General features: G+C 38.3%; 1 protein-coding gene across 1 annotated transcript; it reads right to left on the bottom strand.

Moving 5' to 3' along the window:
* Nucleotides 1-1,931: 1,931 nt before the first annotated feature.
* On the bottom strand, nucleotides 1,932-24,773 carry wu:fb63a08 (MAM and LDL-receptor class A domain-containing protein 1). The gene is given in 37 exon segments (XM_052133312.1): nucleotides 1,932-2,494; nucleotides 4,027-4,195; nucleotides 6,429-6,558; nucleotides 7,151-7,470; nucleotides 7,816-7,966; nucleotides 8,361-8,569; nucleotides 9,021-9,557; nucleotides 9,699-9,783; nucleotides 9,886-10,142; nucleotides 10,410-10,547; nucleotides 11,706-11,864; nucleotides 12,003-12,087; nucleotides 12,183-12,439; nucleotides 12,623-12,760; nucleotides 13,090-13,248; nucleotides 13,387-13,471; nucleotides 13,567-13,823; nucleotides 14,008-14,145; nucleotides 14,475-14,633; nucleotides 14,772-14,856; nucleotides 14,952-15,208; nucleotides 15,393-15,530; nucleotides 15,875-16,033; nucleotides 17,549-17,633; nucleotides 17,729-17,985; nucleotides 18,170-18,307; nucleotides 18,637-18,795; nucleotides 18,934-19,018; nucleotides 19,114-19,172; nucleotides 19,175-19,369; nucleotides 19,553-19,690; nucleotides 20,019-20,177; nucleotides 20,316-20,400; nucleotides 22,713-22,969; nucleotides 23,153-23,290; nucleotides 24,450-24,493; nucleotides 24,599-24,773. Coding segments are annotated over 36 exon segments (5,943 nt in total). The 5' UTR covers nucleotides 24,676-24,773; the 3' UTR covers nucleotides 1,932-2,494; nucleotides 4,027-4,031.
* Nucleotides 24,774-25,707: the final 934 nt, after the last annotated feature.

Raw genomic sequence — 25,707 nt, 5'->3', positions numbered from 1 at the left:
TAAATACTGCACATGAAAAATGTTTGAAGTTATTTGTGTTTATAACCAGTCATTAATATGCAAAGACGTGATACCTGCGTTGATAATGTGCTGAACTATTGTAAAATGCATATGCTGTTATTGAGAATTCATAGTAAAGACAGCGATGAGAAGCCATCACGTCAGCATTCAGCATTAATCATAATATGCTTCTTTTCAGGAGTACTACACGTACTCAAATATTTATTGTGAGTACTAAACTGTATATTTGACCCCATGGTAACCATGCCCTACACTCTGCTAGTTCCATGTCTCTCATAGCTCTCTGCACTCTCTTTCTCCTTATGTAATAAAGCAATTTTAATTTCATGTCCATTTATTTATTTATTGGTATGTAGCCATGAAATAAGTAGGCCTACAGTCAGCCGGTCATTATCACAAAATAGACACCTTCAGGATCATACAAGACTTATCCTCATCACCCTATTGGGTCTTATTTTGTGATAAGGGCTGGCTGACTGTACATTATTCCTTATTTATTACGCAGCTCTCTGGAAAACGTGATTGTAATTGGTCCATTGCACCATCCAGCAATCTGATATTTATGTCTCTGCAGAACAAAAATGGGCTTTTCCCAATCAGTGGGCATTTTCAAAGTGGGATGGTGATTTTCAACAGCTTTACGTGATTTGCCTACTGCATTGAGATTCCCTACTTCCATTGAATAGTTTAGAAACACCCATCCTATTTTGGCAAAGGCCACTGATTACTACATTGAGATTACACAGATTGGGAAACAGAGACGCATTATTGTTCTGCAGAAACCTATACTTCGATATTTCGAAATAATGACCGCACATCTACAGATGAATTTTTTTATTTTTCATATTTTCAGAATATCAAAACCAGTACAGCTCTGACACACACCGGAGGTTGAATTCCTTGTTTCTGGAGACTCTGTGGTCTCTTTCTTCTCACATGAAACCTTGACATCAACTCAAATCATTATTTCATGTCCATTTTATAATTTATTTGGTAAGTAGCCATGTTTTACCTGTGGTAAAAATCATAGAGTGGTCAGGATCCTGATTAGGAGTGGATCAGGATAGATGATAGGATATCCCATAAAAATATACCTAGTCTGCACCTTATTGCACTACAATAAGTTTTGGAATTTTTGGAACTTTGTATTGGTAGCACAAGGCTCCACTCATTTGCAGACTACAGCCTTCTGGTGGGGACGTAGCTTGCATGAATGATTTTAGGTAAGCTGGCGCACACCCAGTGACTGTTCTGTATGCTAGCATCAGAGCCTTGAACTTTGATACGTGCAGCAATTGGCAGCCAGTGTAGAGAGACAAAGAGCGGTGCAACATGTGTTCTCTTGGGTTTATTGAAAGCCAGCCATGCTGCTGCTTTCTGTATCATTTGCAGATGAGTAGTTTGTCAGCTGTAATGTTTTGGAGGGAGCTCCATAGTTTGACAGGTGATAATGCATCTTGGGATAGTTCACCCAAAAAGGAAAATTCTGTTCTAATTCTTCTCACCCTCATGTCGTTTCAAACCCTGTATCACTTTCTTCCTGCAATGGAACACAAAAGGATAAGTAAGGGAAAATATTAGCCTTAGTCACCTTTCACTTTCATTGTATGGATGATGATGCAATGAAAGCGAATGGTGACTGAGCTTAACATTCTGCCAAACATCTCCTTTTGTTGGTAACTAATGAAAGGGTGAGTAAATAATGGCAAAAGTTTAATTCAACATTTTTTATATGATCCTGTCCTGTATGATATTTTTCGGTGCCATTGCAGCAGCACATCTGTGTATGTTGTTAGCAGTTGCACATCTTCAATAATTGTTCAAGCAAACTTGTGTGAATACTGTAAGCATAGAAACATTGTAGCCACTAAATGAAGCTAGAGCTGTGAATGCAAATAAATACAAAACCCTTTATAAATGATGCTTTATTCAAGAATAACAGAAAAGCAGTGACAGAAAAAGAAAAGGCAATATATGCAATTTGTGAATAAACTAATATCTCAGACTCAGTCACCATTTGCTTTCATTGCTTTCATTTTTTTATTTTGCAGTGATATTAAATGTTAACCGAGGCTGACAGTCTAACATTCTGCTTATCATCTATTGTGTTCTACAGAAAAAAAAAGACAAAAATGTGTATGTTTCAAAAAACATGTACATCCAGCAAGCTTATCTAGTCTGATTAATGCATCAGCTATGACAGGTGTGGTCAACAGATCGTTCATGTTGTATGTTGGCAAGATGGCACAGAGTATGGCTGCTGTGCTGCGAGCTCCACCCTGTGTAAAATGTGTTATGTGTAAATCAGATGTTTATTGTAATCGTCATACTGGTGTTGCTTGGAACTGCACCAAAGACTTTCACCCACTGTTGCACTTGTGTATGTGATTGAGTGATGATAAAGGAATTTGATTTGAAGTAAATGTCTACATTAGCTCAAGCCCGAAGCCATTTCTGTTGAAGTGAGGACCGCCTGAACAACAAAGAAGGGAGACTGTTAGCATACAGAACTGTTATTTCCATTGAGTCACTATCATTGTATTATTATCAAAAGATGTTTTCAGTTCACCAAAACTTTCAGCAAGCCTATAAGAACATGTGTTGTATAGATATTATTACTGTGTAATTGTTCACAATACCAGTCAAAAGTGTGGACACGTTTTATCATAAATTTATTTTTCTCATGATCTTATAACCCCCTTCTAAAAGGCATAGGCCTATGCTTAAATCCTTAAAATGAGTTTGGTAGACAAATGTAAAGTGTTCCTAAGTTTACATTTCTAAGTGCCAAGTTTCCAAAATTTTGAAATATATATATTATGCACATCACAGTTATTTCCGGTCCTCAAATCTGATTGGACGAGAGACGTTCCATGAGCACTGATGGTGTGACACTACACTTCACTGTGCGTATCACTCTGCGATCATGCTGTTCTAAACTAAAGTGTATGTATCTGTTAGGAGTTACTGGCTTTATTTTTGAAATTACATATTTTAGCCAGCAGGTGGTGGCAAAACATAATTTTTGTGTGTAATATGAGCTAGTTGGTGACAAAGTGAATGTTAGTCATTGTTTACATAGAACTGCACTCTATGATCGCTGTATTACTAATACATTTCCAAAGCTAGGAAATGGCTTTAAACGGACAGCTTACCGGTGCGTACCTTTCCACATTGAATACGTACTGTTTAAAATGGCAGAGGACATCGCCATTTCTATAGTGAATGACTTGTGCATCGGCTACCGCGAAATAGAGAGGAATACCCCCCTTAGACATATATTTTCCACTGAGAAAGCTGACAGCATCTCTGATTGTGTGTGGCAACAGGTGATTTCACACACTCCATATCGCTCTCTCGCTCTCTTACACACACACACACACACACACACACACACACGTCTATCCTTGTTTATCCAATAACTTGTTAGAAACAGCACAAGCCGTGATACTATTTCTGAAGTGACATTTTTTAATTACTAAATGAGGCTTGGACACATCATTTGTTTTGAACCAGCAACGGCTGATTCTGATTCTTCACGTAAGAAATTAGTTTTAAAAACTAGTTTTTTTTAAATGTACTTGTTCATTGAACTGTTGTATATAAACAATATCACACTCGCAATCGTGCTATATGGCCCTACATCAGCACTGCTGTAATTACCTACGTCACTGTGGCCGAATCCCAACAGAGCTGATATAGGGCCATATCGCACTCTTGCTTATACACTGTTTATATTATATTATATTATATTATATTATATTATATATATTTGTATATAGATATACTGTAGTATGTGTTTTAGTGGATATTCAAGGAAAATCAACCAAGTGCCCAGCATTCAACAGTACTCAATTTAAAAATGCAGCTCAGATGGCACCTCACGAGAATGCTTAGAAGAGCAGTAATCTATAATGGTGACATCTTTGTAGAAGCTTAAATATCAGATAATTTTGATTTGTTTAATATTTTTTGAATATTTTGAATATCATCCAATATTTCTACCTCCATCAGACTATGATTTTGTTGTCCGTTACCCTCCAGCTCTCTCCAAACTCTTTCAGATTCTTTGCCTGCTCCCCATTTGGCTTCATCATGTCATTTTTGCTGCGGTCATCAAAATTTCCACAGAGACCTCCAATCTTCCTTTTATATGTGTGGGGAAGAGTGACCTCTGCAGATGGAAAGAATGAGAGATGTAACTATTTCAATGTTCCTTCTTATTTTTACACTCAGTTTTTAATTAAATCAAATGTTGGCCAGCTTATACTGAAGTGAGAGATAACAGCCTGACTATGGCTCGTTCCTAATAATTAACAGAATATTTAATGTAGTGATTATTTGATAGATTTAAGTTGTTACGCGTATAAAGCAATACATGTTTTAATTTAAATATATACTGTATATATATATATATATATATATACAGTGAGGAAAATAAGTATTTGAACACCCTGCTATTTTGCAAGTTCTCCCACTTGGAAATCATGGAGGGTCTGAAATTGTCATCGTAGGTGCATGTCCACTGTGAGAGACATAATCTAAAAAAAAAATCCAGAAATCACAATATATGATTTTTTAACTATTTATTTGTATGATACAGCTGCAAATAAGTATTTGAACACCTGTCTATCAGCTAGAATTCTGACCCTCAAAGACCTGTTAGTCTGCCTTTAAAATGTCCACCTCCACTCCATTTAGTATCCTAAATTAGATGCACCTGTTTGAGGTCGTTAGCTGCATAAAGACACCTGTCCACCCCATACAATCAGTAAGGATCCAACTACTAACATGGCCAAGACCAAAGAGCTGTCCAAAGACACTAGAGACAAAATTGTACACCTCCACAAGGCTGGAAAGGGCTACGGGAAATTGCCAAGCAGCTTGGTGAAAAAAGGTCCACTGTTGGAGCAATCATTAGAAAATGGAAGAAGCTAAACATGACTGTCAATCTCCCTCGGACTGGGGCTCCATGCAAGATCTCACCTCGTGGGTTCTCAATGATCCTAAGAAAGGTGAGAAATCAGCCCAGAACTACACGGGAGGAGCTGGTCAATTACCTGAAAAGAGCTGGGACCACCGTTTCCAAGGTTACTGTTGGTAATACACTAAGACGTCATGGTTTGAAATCATGCATGGCACGGAAGGTTCCCCTGCTTAAACCAGCACATGTCAAGGCCCGTCTTAAGTTTGCCAATGACCATTTGGATGATCCAGAGGAGTCATGGGTGAAAGTCATGTGGTCAGATGAGACAAAAATAGAACTTTTTGGTCATAATTCCACTAACCGTGTTTGGAGGAAGAAGAATGATGAGTACCATCCCAAGAACACCATCCCTACTGTGAAGCATGGGGGTGGTAGCATCATGCTTTGGGGGTGTTTTTCTGCACATGGGACAGGGCGACTGCACTGTATTAAGGAGAGGATGACCGGGGCCATGTATTGTGAGATTTTGGGGAACAACCTCCTTCCCTCAGTTAGAGCATTGTAGATGGGTCGAGGCTGGGTCTTCCAACATGACAATGACCCAAAGCACACAGCCAGGATAACCAAGGAGTGGCTCTATAAGAAGCATATCAAGGTTCTGGCGTGGCCTAGCTAGTCTCCAGACCTAAACCCAATAGAGAATCTTTGGAGGGAGCTCAAACTCCGTGTTTCTCAGCGACAGCCCAGAAACCTGACTGATCTAGAGAAGATCTGTGTGGAGGAGTGGGCCAAAATCCCTCCTGCAGTGTGTGCAAACCTGGTGAAAAACTACAGGAAACGTTTGACCTCTGTAATTGTACCAAATATTAACACTGATCTTCTCAGGTGTTCAAATACTTATTTGCAGCTGTATCATACAAATAAATAGTTAAAAAATCATATATTGTGATTTCTGGATTTTTTTTTTTAGATTATGTCTCTCACAGTGGACATGCACCTACGATGACAATTTCAGATCCCTCCATGATTTCCAAGTGGGAGAACTTGCAAAATAGCAGGGTGTTCAAATACTTATTTTCCTCACTGTATATATATATATATATATATATATATATATATATATATATATATATATATATATATATATGTGCTAATTTTAACTGGTATTTAAAATAACGTTGAAGTTGTTATAAGTCATTTTTGCACTAACCTTCAACCCTGTAACATTCAACTACAAAACATGAATTTAACAGGAAAGGCACTAAACATGTTTTGAAAGAGAAATATTTTGGCTTTGCCTTGTCAAAAATCATTATAATACACACACACACACACACACACACACACACACACATACACACACACACAAACAAACAATTATAATGATTTATTAATACAGCTATATATTAAAATTATATGAATTCCAAACTTACTGTGAAGAGACTTGCTAATCATAAATACAAATAGAATTAATCACTACCTGCTTTGTCTTTGCCATTATACTCCACAGAGAGTCCAAAGTCAGTCTTCAGATAGACCCAAGAAGAACGTTCCCAAATCTTTATCCCTCCAGAGGGGGAGACAGGAGGTTTAACGCTCAACCCATCAACCTGAATGTCAGAAAGGAAAAGAGAGAGAGAGAGATTAAAAAGTAGAATTCCAGTACTAGGTATATTTCACTGCATTACTCACCATTTACCACAAGGGGGCATTCAAAAGCTGATTCTTATTCTCAGCGTCAGACCATTTCTCAGACTTTTATTGTACCAATGATGTGTGTCAGGCAGATAAGACATTCCCTTTTTATCAGATTTATTTAAATATATCTGGTGTAGACGTGACCATGGCCCTCAGTTTGTGGTGCTTTTTTAAAATCAGAAAACTTGTCACTTTTTTAAAAACAAAATCTACTGGAAATCAGATATTTAGCAGAATATACATGCTGTTCCATTGTATGGCTTTAGCCGACTTGGAATAATGTCCACAAAGTTAGAGCAGTCTAAATCACCAACCACTTTTGTTAATATCTTCTTTTGTGTTCCACGTAAGAAAGAAAGTCACACTAGTTTGGAGCAGCATGGGGTTGAGTAAATTATGACATAATTTTCATTTTTGGAAACTATTGAACTATCCCTTAAAGCAGCAAACCTGCCAGATGCCACAATGCCATATTATAGCTTTTATCGGTAGAAATGTACTCACTGTGATTTTACGGCCCTGTTTAAATTCCACAGTGTGGTTATAAACTCTGATTCTCAGAGCACGAACACGACCGCCATTATCATTGTCCTCCTCGCTGCTGTCATCTTCATCACTGCTGTCATCCTCCTCACTGCTGTCATCCTCCTCACTGCTCTCGCCTTTGATTTTTTCGTTGATGATGACCACATAAACGGCCTGAAGGTTGCTTGGCTTGGTGGTGGACTGAACCAGGACGTAAGAGTACTTGCCCTTAAACTTGTGCTTCATGTTGTCGAAGGTTTTGTATTCGGGGTCATCGTTGATTTTGCACTTGCTGAAATCTGGCACACAGAAACATGAAGTGTAATGAGACTAGTCACACCAGTATATTTACATAAGGGGCCATTCACACGGAGTGCATTCATGCATTTAAAAGCAACTAGGGCAGAGGTATGGAATAGAAGGCAAGGGTCTTGAGATGCATTTTAAAAGTTGAATGTCTTTTAACTTGACATCTTGTATTAAAAACTGAAAAATAGTGAGACGTCACACAACAGCTAGAGATGTGTGCACGGTCAGACAATTGAAAAACAGCCCAGATGGAATGCACCCAGTGTGAAGGCCCCTAAAATTGTATGACTATTGCACTTTAATAAATTGTGATGGTTTCAATGGAAAATACTTACCAGTCTCCTGGCAACTGTATTCTCCCTCCTCAGTCATGTGACATATCTGATCTGTATCACATTCATATTCCTTGCATTGAATCTCTCCGTCATTTTCTTCCTCACACTCACATCTCTGTGAGCAGTAGTTGTCATACCAAACATCACCAAACTGCAAAACAAAAGAGAGGAAATGATTAAGAAAGTAATTTTTCTTGATTTTAAGATACTTTCTCCTATCTCAGCTTAATATTCAGAGACAACTACTGTGTAAATCAAGCCATTTGGATGTTGACTACCCTGAAAAGTAAAACAAACGTGGCTCTGTTATGCTATCAAAACTTTGCTGTGTTTGTTTGAGCACCCCAGCATGACACTGCAACATTGCCACAACCAACAGAGTGATTTTGGGGTGGGACTATCTGTTTGCTCAACTAACTGAAGATGTCAAAATTCCAATGAACTATTTGAGCAATTTCTTTTAGTGACACTAGAGGTGCAGAAATGACACATTTCAGCTTTATTTAAAGAGCATGTTAGAAGTTTAGTGTGACTGGGTCACTCACGTTGTGGTTATTGCCATGGCCGTCTTGGCAACCACATTCATGGATGGGCACACATACACTTTGTTTAAGGACAAAGCCATCATCACACACACAGCCCTGCACACATGGCCCGTCAGTGTTGCAGTCAGGGGGGCCGTGCAGGTGTGTACAAGTAGGCTGGCAGGCAGGGATGCAGTCAGTGTAATGACTGTTTGTGGGGCAAGAGGGCACTGTGAGGAAAGAAGACATTTTCATTTAAACTTTTTCATTTAGGTTTTGTACTTGTCTATTTTGTAATGTGAAAGATAAAACAGTGTTATGACAAAATTGGGTCTTACAAACTATGATCTGTCCTGTGAGAGACAGATTTGGCTCAACTATGCTCAGATTCATTTTTATGTTTACATTTACATTTACATTTATGCATTTGGCAGACACTTTTATCCAAAGCGACTTACAGTGCACTTATTACAGGGACAATCCCCCCCGGAGCAACCTGGAGTTAATTACTGATTTTTGACATTGTAAGGTAGTGTATTTAACAAATGATTTTTGTCTCTTTTCTTAAAACAAGAGGAAGGTAAGATATTAAAATTGAAATGGGGGAGTGTTATTTTATTGCAGAAGCAATCACAACAGAATGTGAACACAGTGCAATGATAAATACAGTAGGGAGCTTACTTGAGACGTCTGTAGTTTGGATGGGCCTTGCTGTAGAGTGAACGGGTGTGGCTGTAGTTATGACAGGTGCGGCTGTAGTTTGGATGGGCCTTGCTGTAGAGTGAATGGGTGCAGCTGTAGTTTGGATGGGTGTGGCTGTAGTTATGACAGGTGCGGCTGTAGTTTGGATGGGCCTTGTCGTAGAGTGAATGAGTGCATCCGTAGTTTGAACAGGTACAGCTGTTGTTTGGATGGGTGCGGGTGTAGTTTGGATGGGCCTTGCTGTAGAGTGAATGGGTGCGGCTGTAGTTATGACAGGTGCAGCTGTAGTTTGGATGGGCCTTGCTGTTGAGTGAATGGGTGCAGCCGTAGTTTGAACAGGTGCAGCTGTTGTTTGGATGGGTGCGGCTGTAGTTATGACAGGTACGGCTGTAGTTTGGATGGGCCTTGCTGTAGACTGAATGGGTGCGGCTGTAGATTGAACAGGTGCAGCTGTAGTTTGGATAGGGGCAGATGTTGTTTGGATGGGTGTGGCTGTAGTCACCTGGTTTATAAAATCTGAAAAATATTTGCAGAAAAGTAAAAGAAAAAACTTTTCCCAAACCTGTCCTATGCAAATAGTAATTTTGCTCATTAAGCTGACTTAAGTTGAAGTTATATAAAGACTAAGGCCTGCCAGAGAGTAGAAAAATACAGTACCATCACAGGATCCTCTGTGCAGAGAGACATCATCAATGGCAACATCTGACAGGGCTGTGCTTCCTATACGCCCCTCAAAGATGACCTGATAGGCCAACAAAATTTTAAGTTAACATGAAATCAACATTGACCCTATTTAAATTTAAAGTATTACAAGAAGATTAGGTAGTTCTCTAACTTTACTGACCTGAAACTTTGTCTTTGGTCTAAGGTCAACTAGAGCACGGTGCCACATGTCTCCATGGTTTTCTCTTCTCCTCCACACCTCCTGGGCCTTGTTGCCCTCCAGCTGGTAGACGCTCAGTCCCATGGTGCTACTGGTACCGTAAATGTGATACCAAAACTGCAGACACTGAGGTTGAGGGTCAGCACATTCTGAACTAAGGAGACGGGCCGTGTCACCATGAGTTGCACTGTCACCCTCAATGTAGATATAAAAACCACCTGCAAATTTGGACCAGAAAAATAAGAATCTAGAGCAGAGAAATAGTCATAGAATTTACTTTGGATATTATAGTGACTCCAAGTGGCGTGAATACAAATTCCTGAAAAAAACCTTTTTAGAAGTGTGCTATTCAGTCAGCCATGATGAATTTACTATTTAAGTGTAAAACAGTATACATTTCTTTATGTAATTTTTTTTTAATGAGGAACAAGTTATGGAGTGCACTTTGAAAAGTTTCTATAAAAAAATAAAAAATCAAGACCCACTTCCTGTTGTGTGGTCTGCGGAGGGACCGGTCATTGATGAGGGGGTGGAGCCTTTGTGTCTCGTCCAATCAAAAACGTCAGTCAGCAACTGATTCCAACTGCAGATATCACTTTCAAAATCACAGTTGATGCTGCAAACTGCCGAAACAAAAAAGCAATTATAATAGAGTGCAACAGTGCCGGTCCACTTTTTCAGCCATCTGGGTTCCGGAAGTAGTTTCCGCATTCATTTCTTCCATAGAGTTTTATAAAATTCTTCATAAAAGAGTTGTGAGCCATGAACCAAACACACCAGCTCCGAGGAGAATCGCATCACAAACTTTGTTTTGAGGCAAGAAAGTACTTGAAAATCAGACATAAAGACAAAAGGTAAAAGGCTGTGTGCTTACCGTCTTTCCTGAGGGCACAAACTATAATCCCATGAAGCATTGTGAATGATATCACTGATTAAAAAATAATGGGAATATATAAAATAATTGATTTTAGGTTGTTGATATTTAGTACAGAAACAATATATTTTAAGTTTATTGCAAAATATCCCGGTATGTACAAATATTGAAGTGGTTTAAGGGTGAAGGGAGACCGACTTGATTACATCATTCACAGTACATTATGGGAGCGTGTGGTCTCACTGTGGCACGTTTCGTGGGTTTTGTTAGCCGCGGTTCTCTGATAAATGGAATTTTCTCAGCTGTACCATGTGTAATGTAATTGTTTACCATGAATTCCGCTTTAAAAACAGGATTTGTAAACAATGAAGTTGAGATAACGCAGACGGATAGCTTCAACTGAAGCATATCGATGAACAACCTTTAAATTTACATTTAGTCATTTAGCAGACATTTTTTTACAAAGTGACTTACAAATGAGGAATGTAGTAAGTAATTTATAGGTAACGGTAGGTATATCTTTAAAGTTTTATGAGATATTGTTGTAAATAAATTGGTCTTTGGGATAAATTAATGGGATTTGTACTTCCAGAACCAGACTGTTGCACTCTATTGTCATTCCAAGCAGTCAACCAAAATCTGCTTTACCTTTGTGATCACTACAGCAGATTAATTAAACTTCAAAATGAGCTTAGTTTTAAAGTAACATCAACATTGTTACAAATAAGCATTACAAATTTGTTTTATTTTTTAAATATTAATTAGGCAAAACTGTATTTAACCAAGGGCTGTTCTGTCTTTTTATGAACACAATGGAAATTGCAGAGAAATACATTTTGGCTGTATTTATGACAACAGAAATCACAACAGAATGTGATCACACTGCAACAGTGGGTTTGAAGCTTACTTGGTGCAGGGGTGTTTGATACTTCTGTAGATGGATTGGGTCTGACTGTAGTTCGGACAGTTGTGGTGGTAGTTTGGATTGGTGCAGGGTGTGGTGTTGTTGAAGCTGCTGTCGATGACACCAGAGATGTTGGTGATGGAGTCACCTGGTTTATTAAATCTGAAAGATATTTACAACTCTTAACACAAATTTAAGAACCCTTTTGCAACTTGTAAACTGTAATTGTGATGATTGTGTTGAGTTAATTAATTTAAGCCTAAAGTTTTTTCAAATGGCTGCCAAAGAGTAGAAACATACCATCACAGGTTCCTCTGTGCAGAGAGACATCATCAATAGCAACATCTGACAGGGCTGTGCTTCCTCTACGCCCCTCAAAGATGACCTAATAGACCATTAACATTTAATGTCAACATGAATTCAACACTCCCCCTATTTAACATTTAACACTTTACAAGAAGATTAGGTAGTTTTACAGACCCGAAACTTTGTGTTTGGTCTCAGTTCAACCAGTGCGTGATGCCACACATCTCCATGGTTTTCTCTCCTACTCCACACCTCCTGGGCCTTGTTGCCTTCAAGCAGGTAGACTGTTAGTCCCATGGTGCTGCTGGTACCATAAATGTGATACCAAAACTGTAGACACTGAGGTTGAGGGTCAGCACATTCTGAACTGAGGAGACGGGCCGTGTCACCATGAGTTGCACTGTCACCCTCAATGTAGATATAAAAACCACCTGCAAATTTGGACCAGAAAAGGACACTCTTAAGCAGAGAAATGGTCATAGATGTTTTGGCATTCCGAAGCCTAGTTAAATAGCAAAGATATATTGTAGGCAAAACAAAAGGAATGATTTGTTTCTCACAATCTTCACACTTAGTTTGAGGAAGAGAACAATGGAGGAAGTTTGTTGACCTACTTCCTGTTGTATGGTCAGAGGAGGGACCGGTCATTGATGAGGTAGTAGAACCTGTGTGTCTTGTCCAATCAAAAACGTCAGTCACCAACTGAGACCAACTGCAGATATCACTTTCAAAATCACAGTTGATGCTGCAAACTATCAAAACAAAAAAGCAGTCATAACTGTCATTCCAAGCAGTCAACCAAAATCTGCGTTACCCACATGATTGCTACGACAGCCTACTTGAACTTAAAAAATGAACTTACAGAAGTTGTAAAGTAACATCAACATTGTTAAAGCAAGCATTATTATTTGTAGTAGTATTATTATTATTTTCATTAAGTTACATCTGTAATTAATCAAGTGCTGTTCTGTCTTTTTTTGAAAACAATGGAAATTGCAGAGAAATACATTTTGGCTGTATTTATGACAACAGAAATCACAACAGAATGTGATCACACTGCAACAGTGGGTTTGAAGCTTACTTGGTGCAGGGGTGTTTGATACTTCTGTAGATGGATTGGGTCTGACTGTAGTTCGGACAGTTGTGGTGGTAGTTTGGATTGGTGCAGGGTGTGGTGTTGTTGAAGCTGCTGTCGATGACACCAGAGATGTTGGTGATGGAGTCACCTGGTTTATTAAATCTGAAAGATATTTACAACTCTTAACACAAATTTAAGAACCCTTTTGCAACTTGTAAACTGTAATTGTGATGATTGTGTTGAGTTAATTAATTTAAGCCTACATTATTTTCAAATGGCTGCCAAAGAGTAGAAACATACCATCACAGGTTCCTCTGTGCAGAGAGACATCATCAATAGCAACATCTGACAGGGCTGTGCTTCCTCTACGCCCCTCAAAGATGACCTAATAGACCATTAACATTTAATGTCAACATGAATTCAACACTCCCCCTATTTAACATTTAACACTTTACAAGAAGATTAGGTAGTTTTACAGACCCGAAACTTTGTGTTTGGTTTCAGTTCAACCAGTGCATGATGCCACACATCTCCATGGTTTTCTCTCCTACTCCACACCTCCTGGGCCTTGTTGCCCTCAAGCAGGTAGACGGTTAGTCCCATGGTGCTGCTGGTACCATAAATGTGATACCAAAACTGTAGACACTGAGGTTGAGGGTCAGCACATTCTGAACTGAGGAGACGGGCCGTGTCACCATGAGTTGCACTGTCACCCTCAATGTAGATATAAAAACCACCTGCAAAATTTGGACCAGAAAAAGACACTCTTAAGCAGAGAAATGGTCATAGATGTTTTGGCATTCCGAAGCCTAGTTAAATAGCAAAGATATATTGTAGGCAAAACTAAAGGAATGATTTGTTTCTCACAATCTTCACACTTAGTTTGAGGAAGAGAACAATGGAGGAAGTTTGTTGACCTACTTCCTGTTGTATGGTCAGAGGAGGGACCGGTCATTGATGAGGTAGTAGAACCTGTGTGTCTTGTCCAATCAAAAACGTCAGTCACCAACTGAGACCAACTGCAGATATCACTTTCAAAATCACAGTTGATGCTGCAAACTATCAAAACAAAAAAGCAGTCATAACTGTCATTCCAAGCAGTCAACCAAAATCTGCGTTACCCACATGATTGCTACGACAGCCTACTTGAACTTAAAAAATGAACTTTCAGAAGTTGTAAAGTAACATCAACATTGTTAAAGCAAGCATTATTATTTGTAGTAGTATTATTATTATTTTCATTAAGTTACATGTGTAATTAATCAAGTGCTGTTCTGTCATTTTTTGAAAACAATGGAAATTGCAGAGAAATACATTTTGGCTGTATTTATGACAACAGAAATCACAACAGAATGTGATCACACTGCAACAGTGGGTTTGAAGCTTACTTGGTGCAGGGGTGTTTGATACTTCTGTAGATGGATTGGGTCTGACTGTAGTTCGGACAGTTGTGGTGGTAGTTTGGATTGGTGCAGGGTGTGGTGTTGTTGAAGCTGCTGTCGATGACACCAGAGATGTTGGTGATGGAGTCACCTGGTTTATTAAATCTGAAAGATATTTACAACTCTTAACACAAATTTAAGAACCCTTTTGCAACTTGTAAACTGTAATTGTGATGATTGTGTTGAGTTAATTAATTTAAGCCTACATTATTTTCAAATGGCTGCCAAAGAGTAGAAACATACCATCACAGGTTCCTCTGTGCAGAGAGACATCATCAATAGCAACATCTGACAGGGCTGTGCTTCCTCTACGCCCCTCAAAGATGACCTAATAGACCATTAACATTTAATGTCAACATGAATTCAACACTCCCCCTATTTAACATTTAACACTTTACAAGAAGATTAGGTAGTTTTACAGACCCGAAACTTTGTGTTTGGTCTCAGTTCAACCAGTGCATGATGCCACACATCTCCATGGTTTTCTCTCCTACTCCACACCTCCTGGGCCTTGTTGCCCTCAAGCAGGTAGACGGTTAGTCCCATGGTGCTGCTGGTACCATAAATGTGATACCAAAACTGTAGACACTGAGGTTGAGGGTCAGCACATTCTGAACTGAGGAGACGGGCCGTGTCACCATGAGTTGCACTGTCACCCTCAATGTAGATATAAAAACCACCTGCAAAATTTGGACCAGAAAAAGACACTCTTAAGCAGAGAAATGGTCATAGATGTTTTGGCATTCTGAAGCCTAGTTAAATAGCAAAGATATATTGTAGGCAAAACTAAAGGAATGATTTGTTTCTCACAATCTTCACACTTAGTTTGAGTAAGAGAACAATGGAGGAAGTTTGTTGACCTACTTCCTGTTGTATGGTCAGAGGAGGGACCGGTCATTGATGAGGTGGTAGAACCTGTGTGTCTTGTCCAATCAAAAACATCAGTCACCAACTGAGACCAACTGCAGATATCACTTTCAAAATCACAGTTGATGCTGCAAACTATCAAAACAAAAAAGCAGTCATAACTGTCATTCCAAGCAGTCAACCAAAATCTGCGTTACCCACATGATTGCTACGACAGCCTACTTGAACTTAAAAAATGAACTTTCAGAAGTTGTAAAGTAACATCAACATTGTTAAAGCAAGCATTATTATTTGTAGTAGTATTATTATTATTTTCATTATTATTATTTTCATTAAGTTACATGTGTAATTAATCAAGTGCTGTTCTGTCATTTTTTGAAAACAATGGAAATTGCAGAGAAATACATTTTGGCTGTATTTATGACAACAGAAATCACAACAGAATGTGATCACACTGCAACAGTGGGTTTGAAGCTTACTTGGTGCAGGGGTGTTTGATACTTCTGTAGATGGATTGGGTCTGACTGTAGTTCGGACAGTTGTGGTGGTAGTTTGGATTGGTGCAGGGTGTGGTGTTGTTGAAGCTGCTGTCGATGACACCAGAGATGTTGGTGATGGAGTCACCTGGTTTATTAAATCTGAAAGATATTTACAACTCTTAACACAAATTTAAGAACCCTTTTGCAACTTGTAAACTGTAATTGTGATGATTGTGTTGAGTTAATTAATTTAAGCCTACATTATTTTCAAATGGCTGCCAAAGAGTAGAAACATACCATCACAGGTTCCTCTGTGCAGAGAGACATCATCAATAGCAACATCTGACAGGGCTGTGCTTCCTCTACGCCCTCAAAGATGACCTAATAGACCATTAACATTTAATGTCAACATGAATTCAACACTCCCTATTTAACATTTAACACTTTACAAGAAGATTAGGTAGTTTTACAGACCGAAACTTTGTGTTTGGTCTCAGTTCAACCAGTGCATGATGCCACACATCTCCATGGTTTTCTCTCCTACTCCACACCTCCTGGGCCTTGTTGCCCTCAAGCAGGTAGACGGTTAGTCCCATGGTGCTGCTGGTACCATAAATGTGATACCAAAACTGTAGACACTGAGGTTGAGGGTCAGCACATTCTGAACTGAGGAGACGGGCCGTGTCACCATGAGTTGCACTGTCACCCTCAATGTAGATATAAAAACCACCTGCAAATTTGGACCAGAAAAGGACACTCTTAAGCAGAGAAATGGTCATAGATGTTTTGGCATTCGAAGCCTAGTTAAATAGCAAAGATATGTTGTAGGCAAAACAAAAGGAATGATTTGTTTCTCACAATCTTCACACTTAGTTTGAGTAAGAGAACAATGGAGGAAGTTTGTTGACCTACTTCCTGTTGTATGGTCAGAGGAGGGACCGGTCATTGATGAGGTGGTAGAACCTGTGTGTCTTGTCCAATCAAAAACATCAGTCACCAACTGAGACCAACTGCAGATATCACTTTCAAAATCACAGTTGATGCTGCAAACTATCAAAACAAAAAAGCAGTCATAACTGTCATTCCAAGCAGTCAACCAAAATCTGCGTACCCACATGATTGCTACGACAGCCTACTTGAACTTAAAAAATGAACTTACAGAAGTTGTAAAGTAACATCAACATTGTTAAAGCAAGCATTATTATTTGTAGTAGTATTATTATTATTTTCATTAAGTTACATCTGTAATTAATCAAGTGCTGTTCTGTCTTTTTTGAAAACAATGGAAATTGCAGAGAAATACATTTTGGCTGTATTTATGACAACAGAAATCACAACAGAATGTGATCACACTGCAACAGTGGGTTTGAAGCTTACTTGGTGCAGGGGTGTTTGATACTTCTGTAGATGGATTGGGTCTGACTGTAGTTCGGACAGTTGTGGTGGTAGTTTGGATTGGTGCAGGGTGTGGTGTTGTTGAAGCTGCTGTCGATGACACCAGAGATGTTGGTGATGGAGTCACCTGGTTTATTAAATCTGAAAGATATTTACAACTCTTAACACAAATTTAAGAACCCTTTTGCAACTTGTAAACTGTAATTATGCTGATTGTGTTGAGTTAATTAATTTAAGCCTAAAGTTTTTTCAAATGGCTGCCAAAGAGTAGAAACATACCATCACAGGTTCCTCTGTGCAGAGAGACATCATCAATAGCAACATCTGACAGGGCTGTGCTTCCTCTACGCCCCTCAAAGATGACCTAATAGACCATTAACATTTAATGTCAACATGAATTCAACACTCCCCCTATTTAACATTTAACACTTTACAAGAAGATTAGGTAGTTTTACAGACCCGAAACTTTGTGTTTGGTCTCAGTTCAACCAGTGCATGATGCCACACATCTCCATGGTTTTCTCTCCTACTCCACACCTCCTGGGCCTTGTTGCCCTCAAGCAGGTAGACGGTTAGTCCCATGGTGCTGCTGGTACCATAAATGTGATACCAAAACTGTAGACACTGAGGTTGAGGGTCAGCACATTCTGAACTGAGGAGACGGGCCGTGTCACCATGAGTTGCACTGTCACCCTCAATGTAGATATAAAAACCACCTGCAAAATTTGGACCAGAAAAAGACACTCTTAAGCAGAGAAATGGTCATAGATGTTTTGGCATTCCGAAGCCTAGTTAAATAGCAAAGATATATTGTAGGCAAAACTAAAGGAATGATTTGTTTCTCACAATCTTCACACTTAGTTTGAGTAAGAGAACAATGGAGGAAGTTTGTTGACCTACTTCCTGTTGTATGGTCAGAGGAGGGACCGGTCATTGATGAGGTGGTAGAACCTGTGTGTCTTGTCCAATCAAAAACATCAGTCACCAACTGAGACCAACTGCAGATATCACTTTCAAAATCACAGTTGATGCTGCAAACTATCAAAACAAAAAAGCAGTCATAACTGTCATTCCAAGCAGTCAACCAAAATCTGCAGTTACCCACATGATTGCTACGACAGCCTACTTGAACTTAAAAATGAACTTACAGAAGTTGTAAAGTAACATCAACATTGTTAAAGCAAGCATTATTATTTGTAGTAGTATTATTATTATTTTCATTAAGTTACATGTGTAATTAATCAAGTGCTGTTCTGTCATTTTTTGAAAACAATGGAAATTGCAGAGAAATACATTTTGGCTGTATTTATGACAACAGAAATCACAACAGAATGTGATCACACTGCAACAGTGGGTTTGAAGCTTACTTGGTGCAGGGGTGTTTGATACTTCTGTAGATGGATTGGGTCTGACTGTAGTTCGGACAGTTGTGGTGGTAGTTTGGATTGGTGCAGGGTGTGGTGTTGTTGAAGCTGCTGTCGATGACACCAGAGATGTTGGTGATGGAGTCACCTGGTTTATTAAATCTGAAAGATATTTACAACTCTTAACACAAATTTAAGAACCCTTTTGCAACTTGTAAACTGTAATTATGCTGATTGTGTTGAGTTAATTAATTTAAGCCTAAAGTTTTTTCAAATGGCTGCCAAAGAGTAGAAACATACCATCACAGGTTCCTCTGTGCAGAGAGACATCATCAATAGCAACATCTGACAGGGCTGTGCTTCCTCTACGCCCCTCAAAGATGACCTAATAGACCATTAACATTTAATGTCAACATGAATTCAACACTCCCCCTATTTAACATTTAAAACTTTACAAGAAGATTAGGTAGTTTTACAGACCCGAAACTTTGTGTTTGGTTTCAGTTCAACCAGTGCATGATGCCACACATCTCCATGGTTTCTCTCCTACTCCACACCTCCTGGGCCTTGTTGCCCTCAAGCAGGTAGACGGTTAGTCCCATGGTGCTGCTGGTACCATAAATGTGATACCAAAACTGTAGACACTGAGGTTGAGGGTCAGCACATTCTGAACTGAGGAGACGGGCCGTGTCACCATGAGTTGCACTGTCACCCTCAATGTAGATATAAAAACCACCTGCAAAATTTGGACCAGAAAAAGACACTCTTAAGCAGAGAAATGGTCATAGATGTTTTGGCATTCGAAGCCTAGTTAAATAGCAAAGATATATTGTAGGCAAAACTAAAGGAATGATTTGTTTCTCACAATCTTCACACTTAGTTTGAGTAAGAGAACAATGGAGGAAGTTTGTTGACCTACTTCCTGTTGTATGGTCAGAGGAGGGACCGGTCATTGATGAGGTGGTAGAACCTGTGTGTCTTGTCCAATCAAAAACATCAGTCACCAACTGAGACCAACTGCAGATATCACTTTCAAAATCACAGTTGATGCTGCAAACTATCAAAACAAAAAAGCAGTCATAACTGTCATTCCAAGCAGTCAACCAAAATCTGCGTTACCCACATGATTGCTACGACAGCCTACTTGAACTTAAAAAATGAACTTACAGAAGTTGTAAAGTAACATCAACATTGTTAAAGCAAGCATTATTATTTGTAGTAGTATTATTATTATTTTCATTAAGTTACATCTGTAATTAATCAAGTGCTGTTCTGTCTTTTTTGAAAACAATGGAAATTGCAGAGAAATACATTTTGGCTGTATTTATGACAACAGAAATCACAACAGAATGTGATCACACTGCAACAGTGGGTTTGAAGCTTACTTGGTGCAGGGGTGTTTGATACTTCTGTAGATGGATTGGGTCTGACTGTAGTTCGGACAGTTGTGGTGGTAGTTTGGATTGGTGCAGGGTGTGGTGTTGTTGAAGCTGCTGTCGATGACACCAGAGATGTTGGTGATGGAGTCACCTGGTTTATTAAATCTGAAAGATATTTACAACTCTTAACACAAATTTAAGAACCCTTTTGCAACTTGTAAACTGTAATTATGCTGATTGTGTTGAGTTAATTAATTTAAGCCTAAAGTTTTTTCAAATGGCTGCCAAAGAGTAGAAACATACCATCACAGGTTCCTCTGTGCAGAGAGACATCATCAATAGCAACATCTGACAGGGCTGTGCTTCCTCTACGCCCCTCAAAGATGACCTAATAGACCATTAACATTTAATGTCAACATGAATTCAACACTCCCCCTATTTAACCTGTTAACCTTTGCCAGAGCGCCAGCGCACGGAAGAGTTTTTTTCCCCCACAAGTTTAATGTTTATGAATAGATTTAACGTGAAAGAACATCATTAATCTTGGCAAACTATATATCATTTTAAAGGTGTAAGCCTCAGGCATCGATGATAGAGCTCTGTTTTTTGATGAAAAGCTTATAATGAATGTATTTCTTGCATTTATGTAAGCAGTACAGATCAAAACACACGTAATCAAAAACGGAGTACATACCAGTAGTGTCGTAATAACGAGCCACACACGCATCCACTGCTAAAAGTTCCAGATTGAATGGAAAGGTGAGGGTCCACTGAATAACATCCCATAGAGCATTTTTAGTCCAAAGAAACAATAACGTTGTAACATCGATGGTTATTCCTTTGTTTACATCGAAGTTTCTTCAGGGTGAAGTATCATACTTGTCGGTTATGCAATAAAATTATGCATAAAAACAGACTCCCGTAGCCTAACGTTATATGGGTGTGTTGCTTAGAGTGTAATGAACAAATTAAGACCGCACACACACACACAAATACAAAGATAGGCAATATATAGGTCAAAATATCCAAACACTGCGGTCAGTTTTTCTGACGCCATGAAATGCTGATCCTATTATTTTGTCTTTACAACGTAAAGCCAATGAAAGAATTGAAATTGTATGACTGATAGAAAATGTAGCCAAGCAGTGCACGATTCCAACGATACACGGAAAGTCTAAATTCCTCGTAACAAGATATTTTTTTATTTATTTGAATCAGCCACTCTCTATTGAGGAGCTAACCTGCGATGTAGGCTGTGACCACACCCCGCCATTTGACAACAAACAAGCCATAGTAAAAAGACGGTTCCCCAGTCAACATCTGTTTTCGCCTTACTTACTGGACGGATTATCTCATCAAATGGATCGCCAAAAGAAGTTTTTTTCTGCTGAAGATGTTTTATTTGGCGATCACCGAGCAGCTGATGACGTAAATTGAGGAGAGTGAAGACAGCGCCGAGGGTGATATGCTTGAGGACGGAAAAGATGGTCCAATTTCACATCGGTGAGTTGCTATGTAACATGCACACATTATACGCGGTCTAAACGACTGCCCATCAGTTTGATTGTATGGATCTAACCTTTAGTATGAATGCTGTCTAAACGACTGCCCATCAGTTTGATTGTTGATTTATGAATGCTGTCTAAACGACTGCCCATCAGTTTGATTGTTGATTGAATGGCCAGCCACATAAAAACTATACAGAATTATTTACTTGACATGCGGTGCTAATTATCTTTCCATTCTTTCCCATGCAACAGCTGTGTGGATTATTTTATAATTGAAAAGCATGGAACAGTGTATATGATGACTAAAATAGCTTGCAGTACCCTTCATAACATTTGGTCATTAGGTTGCTTTTTGAGGTATCCAAGGAGGCTTCTTGGTACCTGGACATAGTCTTGGAAAACATATTGCAGAAATCTCATTTTTCATAATATCTTCCTCAAATGTGAAATATAAACTGATGAGACTTGTGGCTTTCAATCAATTACCTAACTGGATTCCTCCAGGTTCGTTTTCATTTATTTTTTCATAAAATAATGCAATGTTACTTGCAGTACAAATTATCTTCAAGACACTTTAAATTCTATAAATGTTTGTCTGTGTAAGTTTTTCAACTTTTACATTTGGGTAATAAACTCCAAAGTGTCTTCTTTTAAATATGTCTAAATTGTGCATGTAGAGCAAATTGTTCAGTAACTACAATTATTTTAGTTTGGGGATGTCATTTCTGGGGATGTGCCTCACAAGAGGGAAGGGAGAAAGGGAACTGACATAGTCTTGGAAAAAAGCTTGCAGGAACCCCATTTTTCATTATATCTTCCTCAAATTTGAAATATAAACTGATGAGACTTGTGGCTTTCAATCCTTTCCCTAATTGGATTCCTCCAGGTCTATTTTTATATATTTGTACATGAAATAATAAAACATTTTTTGAAGTTCACATTATTTATGAGGCACTTCAACTTTTATAACTTTTTATTTGTTTGAGCATTATCAACTCTGATTTATTGTTAGTAGAGTGCCAAGTGTCTTCTTTCCAAAGAGACCTTAATTGTGCCTGTGGTACACTGTTCTCAGGAGCTATATTTATTTTAATTCAGGTATGTCATTTTCAGCTGTGAGCCCCTGAGTGGGGGTGAAGGTTAACAGGTTAACATGTAACACTTTACAAGAAGATTAGGTAGTTTTACAGACCCGAAACTTTGTGTTTGGTCTCAGTTCAACCAGTGCATGATGCCACACATCTCCATGGTTTTCTCTCGTACTCCACACCTCCTGGGCCTTGTTGCCCTCAAGCAGGTAGACGGTTAGTCCCATGGTGCTGCTGGTACCATAAATGTGATACCAAAACTGTAGACACTGAGGTTGAGGGTCAGCACATTCTGAACTGAGGAGACGGGCCGTGTCACCATGAGTTGCACTGTCACCCTCAATGTAGATATAAAAACCACCTGCAAATTTGGACCAGAAAAGGACACTCTTAAGCAGAGAAATGGTCATAGATGTTTTGGCATTCCGAAGCCTAGTTAAATAGCAAAGATATGTTGTAGGCAAAACAAAAGGAATGATTTGTTTCTCACAATCTTCACACTTAGTTTGAGTAAGAGAACAATGGAGGAAGTTTGTTGACCTACTTCCTGTTGTATGGTCAGAGGAGGGACCGGTCATTGATGAGGTGGTAGAACCTGTTTGTCTTGTCCAATCAAAAACGTCAGTCACCAACTGAGACCAACTGCAGATATCACTTTCAAAATCACAGTTGATGCTGCAAACTATGAAAACAAAAAGCAACCTTTTAATCCAAACCATAGATGAATCAAAGCAGTTACCCACAAATTGCTCCATCTAGAATAAATGATGGATGTAATAGCCATCTTAAACTTAAAAATCCCAGCTCAGTTGTAAAATAACATGTTGAAGTCAACATTTCATCAAAATGCACACATTTTTCCTTTTTGGCTGATTATTATTTTAACTCCACCCTTTTCAAGCACATAGCTTTTTTATGGTTTCTTCTATAAATTTTTGTATATTTTATTTATTGAATTACCTGTTTCACCTGGAAATATGCCTGATTTCTGAAGAAAAATGTGTTGTTGTTTTTTTATAGAAAGCCTTACCTGGATCGGGAATGTTTGAATACAAACTGGTCAGAACTGTCAGGGTGGACGAGTCATTTTGAGATCAAATTAGATTTACTGTGGCTTTCTTTAAACACTTTGGACCCACTTTATATTAGGTGGCCTTAACTACTATGTACTTATCCATGTGATACAATGTACTTATTATGTACATACAGTACAGTAGTTGTTGTATTGTAATTATATTTGCAGTTACACTGTTAACTTTACCCCTGACACAACCCTTACCCCAAAACGTACCCGTACCTCAACCTCAGAAGCAGCAAATGTGGGAATTTTGCTGAACAACATGTAGTTACACAGTAAATATATAGTCTTGTGTGTATTTAATGTTAGTACATAGTAGTAAAGGCCACCTAATATAAAGTGTGACCAACACTTTTTTAGATATTCTTCCATAGTATAAAGATAGAAATGCACTAAAATAGCACCAATTCAAGAAACATTCATTTTGGTAATAGTTAAGACAAGATTCTTTTTAAAATGTACCTACATAGGCTCAGAAGACTTGATTTCTATCACATGTCCCATCTGGGCTTGTTTTGAACATTAAATAGCGTTAAGACGTCCTTTCTCCAGACACATTATAAAAGCAATGTTTATGCTGGTTTATGCTATATTAATAGTAAATGTATTAATGGCAAATGTGTAAATCTTGATTAAGAAAAAAATAACACGTTAAATTAAATTAATCGGATGCGTTAACACATTCATTCTCATAGTTCTAGAACATACACATTAAAATTAAACCTTATAAAAAGTCAGACTTTTGTGCTAATATAAGTCCTACCTGCATTTGACCTCCTGTCTCGAAGAGTGAGTGAGATATTTCTGCTAACAGTTAAGAGAAAATGTAATGTTAATAAAATGAAGGTTAAGGTAAATACTGTATGTCACATTTGTTAAAGGCAGTTAAGAGATAAAAGTCTGACAGCCTACCCCGAATAAGCCTCAGTGTTTAGAACACATAAACAGGCTACTGCAGAAAGTACCATCAGGTATGTATCCCCAGGCATTGTATGCTGTCCCAATGTCCCAATTATTACTCTGGTTTTGAGTTAAGTTTGTCCAGAATTTAACACCTGTGCTTATCTTGGGACTTTGCCAAGGATTAGAATGTGCTAGCTGTTATGAAGGTGGTGAAAATGCACCATTGACCCTGAGGAGGTGTGGTTTTTGGGTAGTGCCCTATCAAATGTGGAACGTTTGTGATGTATAGTTACAGTAACAGAGGAAGATAACTGGTTAACTGTACTTTAATTTTGTTCATTTCAGTTGCAGTCACTTCCTTCTCAAAGTCCATGTACAGAAATGCCAAGAATACAATACATATACAGTTGCCTCTTAAAGGCACGCTCAAAAATGCATGAATACATTACATTAGAGAACAAAATATAAAAACAAGTGACATTTATTATATATATATATATATATATATATATATATATATATATATATATATATATATATATATATATAATCACAATCACACCTTTCAAGCAAAACATTTCAGAAATATATATACTATAAAAAATTTAGACAAATTATATTTGGACACTTTCTAGTTGTCAAGTATAACTGGAACTTGTCCATATTTACTGTACACAACTGTCAAAACCTGTGTGAACTTGTGGGGGGCTGACTTGATACATTCAATCAAAATTACATTGGGACCGGTTGCTTAAAAGTAATTAAAAATATAGACAAGAAAAGTTTGTTCTGAGAGAAGGTGTAACATCATTTGTCTGCATATTGTATGTCTGTTGGTTTGATGTTCTGATGTCTTTTGCAATGAAATTCATACTTTAAGGGTGACTTAACTGTCCTATACTCTTTGAGGCCACTGTGAAGATAATTATTATTATTATTACTATTTTTGAGAGTTAAAATTATTCATGAACTGTGTCCATGGTTTTTAGTTTCTGATGAGCCAATGGAAATTGCCAGGTCAGAGTCACTGATGTGGGTGTCACATTGGGTGGGTGTGATAATTGCCCATTTTGCAAGTCAGTTTATATCTTTATATCATATGAGATATTTTTGTTGAA

The sequence above is a fragment of the Xyrauchen texanus genome, chromosome 9, assembly GCF_025860055.1.
Source record: "Xyrauchen texanus isolate HMW12.3.18 chromosome 9, RBS_HiC_50CHRs, whole genome shotgun sequence".
Classification (NCBI taxonomy): Eukaryota; Metazoa; Chordata; class Actinopteri; order Cypriniformes; family Catostomidae; genus Xyrauchen; species Xyrauchen texanus.
The sequence above is the reverse complement of the archived record's forward strand: the minus strand, read 5'-3'. Positions and strand labels throughout refer to the sequence as shown.